A 9,654-nucleotide genomic window follows, 5' to 3' on the forward strand; every position below is an offset into this window, starting at 1 on the left:
TTGCTAAAATATGAAAGAGAGAGCAATGCAGCCAATAATTGAAATTAGCAAACTCCACTGCCGGTTCCAAACCCATCAATCTATGCTAATCATTCAAAAGAAACTCTCCCAAACGTAACCCTAAATAATACTTAACAACCAAAAACAATAGAACAAAATTAAAAACTTATTGGTAATGTTTTCGGAGAAGTTCTGGTCTGATTATAAAGTCCCTCAGATTTTTCTCTCCCTCTCTGACTCTCTCTGCCCCTTATTAAGGCTCTCAATGAACAATAATAATATAAGGCTCTTTTGGTTTTTTAAAAAAACCACAAATTTACTCCAAATAAAGAGAATAGGTAAGGGGGAAAACCTAAAATAAAAATAAAAATATCACTAACCATTCTTTAAAATGCCAAGAAACGAAGCCCATGTAGAATTTGATCTTCTATAGAGTTTCCCTAGGTTCAACAAAGCCAACATCGAATTTGATAGCAAACCCTGATCTTAGAAAATTTATAAACAAATTAGAATCTTTACTTTGATTGTTACTCATCTGACATTGAAAGTTGCGAGAGACTTGGAGGGTGGCAATCCGTGGAGGCGGCAATCGTGGCGGCGGCAGTGACTGTGGGAGAATTTGAGTTTTGGGTTTTGATTTTGGAGGAAGGTAAGGGTGAGTTTTAGGTTTAGGGGAAGGAGATGTTAGTGAGTGAGAAGAGGAGAGAAGTTTTCGTTTTTTGGTTTTAAAGAGGCTGTAATGTGTATTTGGTGGGGGCAGAAATTAGATTTATTTTTAAATTAAATTTAAAAATAAAAAAAATTAAATGCTGACATGGAAAATTGTGAAAGTTTCAAAAGTTTCGATTTTATATATATATAGATTATTTTGTTTTTTATTAACGCTATTTGCTTACCAAAAAAAGTTTTTATGAATTTAAGCTTCTCTTGAAATGGTGCTCTTTTTTTTTTTTTTTTTTTCTTTTTTAAAATATACTCTTCAAATGATACTTAACTTGGTTTGCAACAAGCTTTTATACAACTTGTAAAGAAATTGGACTCATTTTAATAACCAACATAGAGATAATCACAGCACTAATTCTTCAAAATCTTAAAAACAATTTAGAATTACTATTCTCATTAGCAAACTTTAAGTCAATAATAAAGGCAGTAAATTGTGCATTTCAAATTTACAAAAATTGTTGAATTAAACAAATATCACAAAGTCATATATCATGCCTCCCTATGTTTTGTCAAGCAGATGCTAGAAGATCATTGCAACCATTCAAGCATCCAAGACATCTTAGAAGTTCGGTCATCAAAACCACAAAGAAGTTGAAAGTTACAAAGCACTTAGACATTGATCCAATGTTGGATTCATCAAATGTCCAACCCTACAGTTTGAGTTCACCATTTTCTTTACCACCATTTGAGTCACTAGGTCCAATGCCCTTGCCTGAAAACACACCTCCATTTTGCACTTATCCACCTAATACCCCACAACCTCCCAGTACATCCATTCCAACCCCCATAGTTCCATCACCAATTTACTATCTCCCACCTGTTCTTCCAGCCCTAAGCCCACCTCTAAGCCCAACCGGCATGTTAGCCGGCCCACCCACAACAAATCCCCCAGAAATTCTTCCAAGCCCACCTACCAGAAATCCACCAGAAATTTTTCCAATCCCACCAAGTAGTGTACAAAGTCCCACTACCTATGTTCCAAGCCCACTAAAGCCCATATTAAGCCCACCTTATATTAAGCCCAGCCCGCCAGGCTATGTCCCAGGCACACCTACATATACACCAGCCCCCACTGTATTTGTTCCAAGCCCACCATTGTTTCAACCACCAGTGGTGTACCCACCACCAACAGTGCCACCACCACCAAATACTCCTCCAAACAGAGCCCTTTGGTGTGTGGCTAAGCCATCAGTGCCTAACCCAATTATTCAAGAAGCCATGGACTATGCTTGTTGGTCTGGAGCTGATTGCTATTCAATTCAGCCTGATGGTTCTTGCTTTCAGCCCAACACTTTGTTTGCACATGCTTCATATGCTTTCAATAGCTTCTGGTAGAAGACCAAAGTGGCTGGTGGCACGTGCGAGTTTGGAGGCTCAGCCATTCTAGTCACTGTTGATCCAAGTGAGTCACCCCTCTAATTTTCATCAGTTCTTAATTTAATCTTTTAATTTTTTTATTTTTTTAAAAAAAAAAAATTAATCCTTTGAACTCTAATATGTTTTCAATTTATTCATTTAGTCTAAGTTTGTTCAATCTTGTTATTAGTTTTAGTATTTTTCACTTTCTAAAACGATATTGTAAACTTAACAGTTAACATTATGAATTGAACAAAAGTAGATGAAATGACTATATTAGAAATGAATGGAAGTTAAAACGACCTAAATTTTTTATTTTTACAAAAAAAGTGTAGGACTGAATTTAAAATGTTTTAAATTTGAAAATTGTAATTTGCAATTTACCCACGATTGTATTTTAACTCATAATCTTTGATAAAGTACAAAGTCTAGTTGAAACAATTTTGCTTGGGATTTTTGTTCACTGTTTTTGTTTTTTTTTTTTGGTCAAAAGGGCAAAACATGTACATTTTGTTTCCATATGCTATTGTATTTTACTAATCCTACTTTTTTTTTTTTTTTTTTTTTTTTTTAATGTGTGGTCACAGGCTATGTGGGTGCCACTTTGAGTACTATTAGCTTGAAGATGCAAGATCCACTTTTGAAAACTAGAAGACAGATTTGGCCCTCTTTTTTCTCAAGCTCTCTCCCATATATATTTTTAAATAATCAATATATGTTATAGACTTACAGTGAATTCAACATGAATTTTGTAAGTAATATTTATAGATTTTGATAGGTGGTCCCTTGTTAGTTTAGGGTTTTAAGATTTTTGGTTTCAGGTTCTTGTCTTGAAAATTTTCTTTTTGTACATGGGATCTACCTTTAAGCTTTAATCTCTTTGCATGAGATGTATAAAGTGCATGCATTGCAGTATTCTGATCATATGAAATTAATAAAATTTGGATGATGAATAAACAAAATATATATGTGTGTGCGAGTGTGTGTGTTGGTGCAGCACAATAAAAATATAAGGGAGAAACAAAATTAAAATATTACAAGTTTTTTTCTTGAGTAGTCTCAATACCATTAGACTGAGGTGAGGTTTTCACTCTTTTTAAGAAGATTTAAGTCCTCTAAGTTGGCAAAGCCCAAGATTGGGGCAACAGACATTTTCTAATTTGCCCCATCCATCTCATCCCTTTACTTAACCCCACTCTCCCCCCCCCCCCCCCCCCCCCCCCACAAAAAATGCACGTATGTGACCAAATTCATTTGAGGCATATTAAACACCACGCTTATAAATAAATAAATAAGGAGTCTCTTTTTTTTTTTTTTTGTTTTTTTTTTTTTTTTTTCCTTTTCAGGAACATGACTCTTTCTTTTAACATTGTGAAATTCTACATATTTTTTGAGTTAGGCTTAGTTTGGATTGGGCTGAAAACCAGCGCGTTTGCGTTTGCGTCTGCATTTTTCCCTCTTTTTTATTTTTTTTCACGTGTTTTTGAGACTTGCGGCTACTGTTTATGCATTGTTCAATAAACAGTAGCCGCAAAGTTTGACTTTTCTAATTTTTTTCAGCCAATCAGTGCACATCGCGTACTGTTTATGGACCCACAAATTTCACTTTTCAGCAACTTTTTCATTAAAAATGGGTCCCACAGTACTATTCACACATTTAAAAATTATTTTGCTACAGTGTTTTTCAGTTTTAAGTTTCAGTTTTCAACCATATCCAAACGGACCCTTAGTTTAAAAACCCTAATACCTAAACCCCACCCCCAAGGCTTAAACTAGTGAGTCAATGGAAAAACCCCAAGCCCTCATGGCAAGGGGAGGTACAACTTTGCCAAACATGGGCAAGAACTCCTAATAGTCTAGCACTAACTTAAGGATAGAACTATTCTTGGACCTTGGAGGGCAATTCCCCTCCCCCTACCCTCCTCCCAACACTAGTGTGTGTGTTTAGAAATTTAGTTCAATAAAATTATACTTGGCCTCCCCTTAACAATATTATTAATCATTTTAAAGGCCATAAAAAATTTTATAGATATAAACCCTAAAACAAAATTAAAAAGCCCAATATCAAAAATTATCGATTGCAAAGCTAAAAAAATAAATTAGTTCAATCAACCAATTTTACCTCAAAAAAAAAAAAATGCTCTTTTAAAAATTAAAAAAAAATACATATTTGCTCTTACTCAATAACATACGCAATCAACATAGATGCACACCGAGTTTTCTTTCCATAAATAATTACATTGTAATGTATTATGAAACAATGATTTTGTGTTTGTGTCTTTGTTGACAATTAGTGAATGCTAAAGCTAAATAGATGCTTATTTAGAATTTCATAATGATTTTTTTTTTTATGCTTCAACCCCCTAACTCCAAGCCCAGTCCCCACACTAACTCCTCATCTACCACATTATTTCTCATATCTTTACATTTAATTTTTCTAACTTATTATTCATAAAAATATTAGAGTTAATCGTTTATTATAGCTATGTGGGTTCCAACTAGTTCAACTGGTAAAGTCTCTGATGGTTGAATAAGAGATCTAAGGTTTAATCTCCACCTACACTAAAAACTGATTGGTGTCTTGGTCTGATGATAAAGAATTATCATCAGAAGCGGATGCCAGAGGTTAAAAGTCTCTCTAAAAAAAAATGCTACAGCTATATATATGGCTATGAACAATGTTCATCAACAGGTTTGAATTGTTTGATACTCACATCTTAATCATGAACTGAGTATCTCGGTAAAAATAATAATAATAATAATAATAATAATAATAATAAGAATAAATCAAAATTCTAAGTAATGAGTCAAAGCCCATTGTTTACGTTTAGCAAACATAAAGCATATCCGTGTGGAAAATGCTTTGAGAAAGTTTGACATATGTTGTGTAGCAAATCGTTAGTAATAAATAAAAAAGTAATGTTAATTAGTAGTAGACACAATTTTGCACTAAACTTGTGACTTGATGTTACGTTTTATAAATATCAAAAGGTAATATCGTGTACACACACTTTTGCAATTGAATAGCATGATTTTAAGTCATGTGCACAATTGTGTGAGTACATTGTATGCAATAGTATGTGAAATAAACATCACTCTCACTCAAAGCTAGTGCTTTGACTACTCACTTGGTTTGTTTTAGTAATGATATTTTCTAAAAAGTAAATCATTTTCCAAAAATCATTTTTTATAAAACTATCTCATTTTCTTATATTTAGTAGTAACCTTAAATAAATGGAAAAACAATCTTCTAACTTCTCTTATTTAACTTACTATAAAATAGAGTTGTTTTCCAAAAAAATTAGTGGGAAACAGTTTTTAAAAATAAGCCATACTTTTATGTTAATTAAAGATAGTTTTCCTTTAATTCATTTTTTTAATGCTACCAATACCAAACATTGAAAAATACAAAAAAAAAAAAAAAAAATTATCTTTACACAAATACCAAACATTGAAAAATACAAAAAAAAAAAAAAAAAAAAAATTATCTTTACACAAATTTTCCATCGAAACAAGGATAAGTGGAAAAAGGGTCACGGTGTTTACCCACGACTCACAAGTCAGGTTTCTTCCATGGTCAGTTACTACAAGCCATGTGGAAAAACTTTCACTCCGCTAATTTCTCCTCCAAGCCGTATGGAAAAAACATTATGTTGACTTACTAAAAACAACGTAAGTCTAGGCCTCATCAATGGGCCAGGCCGGGCCGGCCCGACCCTTTTTACTTGGCCCATGGGTCTAATGGGCTAGGCTTAACTAGCTGTTGACTAGTCGATGGGCTGGGTCGGGCCGGGCCAAATGGAAAAACCCTAGCCCATGGCCCTACCCATGGGCAATGCCTATTTGGGCTTTAGCGGGCTGGGCTAGTAAGGTGGGTTTAATGGCTACCCATGGACATTTTTAACAGGTCTTCAATGGGGTTATAAAAATTTAACCAAAAAAATTATAATTATATATTATTACAAACTATCAAATTGAACAATTAAATCTACTAAAAAGATTCTATTAAAAAAAATAATAAGACATACCTCTTAAAAAGGTACTAAAATAAGATTAATTAACTTTTATTGATAAGAATAAATAAATACATTGAATTAAATATCAACTCTTAAAGGAAATATTTGAAGAATAAAATATCAATTCTTAAAGGAAATATATGAAGAATCAAATATCAACTCATTAAGGAAAGAATTTCTTCCAACCAACAGAAAGCTTTTTTTTTTTTTTTTTCTTAAGGAATTTCTTCTATAATTGTAACTTGTAAGGAAAGAACTGGAATTTATCAAAGGAAAGAATGACTTTCTTTCCAGAGGCACAGAGGTAGGGTAACAGCCATCTTAGTAACTTTGTTTTAAAAATCAAAGCTACTAGACTAATACCAAAATATATATTTATTATGCATATTGTATCACAATCATTCCAAGTATTTAGTGGTTAGGTATGTGGTCTTAAAGTTTTTATAATGTCTAAAGTTCAATCCCTCATTCACCCAACCCCCAAATTATTTTGTTATAAATTTTGGGCAATGAGTTAGGCTAACGGGTCGGGCTACTGGGCTGGGCTAACGGGCCGGCCCACTGGGCGCCCATGGGTAAAGAAACCAACCCATAGCCTATCCCATTGGGCTACTGGGCTGCCCACGGGTTTCAATATTACCGGGCTGGGCTACCCATTAGCTTGGTGGGCTAGCGGGCTACTGGGCCAACCCATGGGTCATGGGCTATTTGATGACCCTTACGTAGGTCATTATAATTTATAGACTAGACCAATCAACTGTAACTTTATTCTTGACACTGATAATTGATAAATATCAATCATGTAAAATGGAGTACTTCCATATCACAAATTATTCCACAACTCTTTTGTCACAATTTTGACGTGATAGATTATGAGTGGTTAATCACCATTTACACATGGACCCACAATTTTTTCTTTATCAATTACACTCTGCTACGTCACAGTCGTGGCAAGAAGTATCAAAAAATTTTGTAGTCCTATACTTTTCCAATGTAGCATGGCTTTTGCAGTTTTGCTTACTATAAATCACTATTCACTTACAACATTAACAATTATAACTCCATGGCTAATCTTAATTTTGTTGTTGTATTTCTTATTTTGTCCTTGTTTGGGTCCTCACATTGAAAGAGAAGCACTTCTCAACTTCAAGAAAGGAGTAACTGATCATTCGAGTAGGCTATACGTACCCTTCTGGTTATTGAACCACTTCACTGTTCCGCTCAGCCTCTCACCCATTTTAGGTTTTAGATCTTTCTTTATCTCAAAAACCTTAATAACAAATGGTTGTTGTTGATTTGTGGTTGAAGATCTATTGAAATTGAAGGTTGACTGGTTGATTTGTTTTGGTTGTGTATATTATGTGTTTAATTGGTTGCCAAAAAAAATGAAAGAAAAATTAAAAATTGTAGAGTATTTTTTTTTTATTCTTTTTCTTTCTTAAATAAAAATTAAATGTTGATTGGTATTTAAGTAGTAATTAAAAAATTTTATTATTGTTTTATGAACCACTTAATCTTCAAATATACTAACTTAGCAATCTGTTAGTTATGTAAGTATTTTCCATTAGTAACTTGACGGTCTGAACCAAATTAATTGTAAGTTGAAATTTGAAAATAAGATAAACTAAATTGATTATTACCAAAATGTAGAGACCAATTTTATCTGTTTTTCTTTTCTTTTCATTTTTCTTTTGCAATAAAACTACCACTTTATTAATTTATTCAAAAGATAAAGTATAAAGACTCTAAATTATAAATTTAATCAAACAACAAAGGCCATTGCTGTACCTACTGACTGACTGCCGAGTGGAAAAAAAGCGTAGTCTATTTTTTTTTTTTTTTTTTTTTTTTTTTTTTGAGTGTCACGATTTATTAGTTACTACAAAGTGGTTTTTCCAAAATAAAAAAGTTTCTACAAAGTACAAATCATGTGTGGAGTGAAAGTTGGAAGTACAAATCATGTGGAAAAACTTTCACTCCACGAATTTCTCCTTGAATACCGTATGGAAAAAACTTTCATACGGTGACTTCATGCTTCACTGTTCACACCGATAGATATTCATCATGCAGCATTGGCCTTTTGCTTCCTATAAATCACTACATATCTTTAGCGGTTTCATTACCAGTTACAACATAAACTATTATAACTCCATATATGGCTAATCTTAATCTTAACTTTATTCTTGTATTTCTTCTTTTTTCCTTGTTTGGATCCTCACCTTTGGGGATATTCAAACCCAGTTCATGCAGTGAAGATCAGAGTCGGGCTAAAATCAAATGCGTCTACACTGAAAGAGAAGCACTTCTCAGCTTCAAGAAAGGTGTAACTGATCATTCGGGTAGGCTTTCTTCATGGGTTGGTGAAGATTGCTGCCAATGGAGAGGCGTGGAGTGCAACAACCAATCAGGTCATGTTACCAAGCTCGATCTAAGCTGTGAAAGGAAGACATATATCCTTTCGTGCTCGTTTGCAGAGATAAGTTTTTCTTTGATTCACTTGAAATATTTAAATTACTTGGATCTAAGCTGGAATAATATTGCCCACATTCATATTCCTGCAGTTTTTGGTATGCTAGAGAACCTGATGTATCTCTCTCTCTCTTACGCATCCTTTCCTGCGGAAATTCTTCCTCATCTTGGAAATTTGTCGAGCCTGATGCATCTTGACCTTCATCATAGCAACAACGTCAACATACAAGACGAAAATTTCAATTGGCTGCCAAGGGTCTCTTCTTTGAAGTACCTAGATATGGGGGGACGAAATCTCGCAGGAGCAAATTGGCTGCATGCAGTTAATATGCTTCCTTCCCTTCATGAGTTACATTTATCTGAGTGTGAGCTTGACCGCCTACCACCTTCTCTTCCATTTGTCAATTTCACATCTCTTTTTGTCCTTGATTTATCAAACAACCAATTTAACTCTTCCATACCTCAGTGGCTGTTTAATCTTACGAGCCTCACAATTCTTGATCTCAGCTCTAATTCTTTACAGGGTACCATTCCATACAATTTTGTGAACCTAAGAAATCTTGAGCACCTCGATTTGAGTGAAAATCCAAACATCAAAAGTATTTTGCCAAGCGTTTTTGGAAATCTTTGTAAATTGAAGACTTTATCTCTTAAATCAACCAATATTGGCGGCAATATTGATGGATTTTTAGATAATTTCTCAACTTGCCTGAACAATAGCCTGGAGTCCCTAGATTTGAGTCTCAATAAGTTGGTGGGAAACATTCCCGATTCATTGGGGAGACTTGAGAGCTTGAGATACCTCAATCTCAATCGCAACTCTTTTTGGGGTTCAATTCCACCTTCTATTGGCAACTTGTCATCCTTACAGCATTTGGACCTCTCTTTTAATGAGATGAATGAAACCATTCCTGCAAGTCTTGGACAACTCTCAGAACTAGTCATCTTGGATCTCAGTGCAAATTCCTGGAGAGGTGTCATCACGGAAACCCAATTGATGAATCTCACAAGGTTAGAAGATTTTGTATTAACAACTTATACAGTCCACTCTTTAGTTTTTAACGTGATGTACAACTGGGTTCCTCCTTTT

At 34.0% G+C, this 9,654-nt stretch overlaps 1 protein-coding gene across 1 annotated transcript; it reads left to right on the top strand.

The window, feature by feature from the left end:
• The first annotated feature begins 1,224 nt into the window (after positions 1 to 1,224).
• Positions 1,225 to 2,058, top strand: LOC115986194 (extensin-like). Its single transcript, XM_031109048.1, has one exon. The coding sequence runs from the start codon at positions 1,225 to 1,227 to the stop codon at positions 2,056 to 2,058; it is 834 nt and encodes a 277-aa protein (XP_030964908.1).
• The last annotated feature ends 7,596 nt before the right edge of the window (positions 2,059 to 9,654 follow it).

Source organism: Quercus lobata, chromosome 4 (genome assembly GCF_001633185.2).
Source record: "Quercus lobata isolate SW786 chromosome 4, ValleyOak3.0 Primary Assembly, whole genome shotgun sequence".
Classification (NCBI taxonomy): Eukaryota; Viridiplantae; Streptophyta; class Magnoliopsida; order Fagales; family Fagaceae; genus Quercus; species Quercus lobata.

Coding starts and splice junctions, on each gene's coding strand:
- LOC115986194 (XM_031109048.1), top strand. CDS start 1,225: ATGTTTTGTCAAGCAGATGCTAGAAGATCATTGCAACCATTCAAGCAT.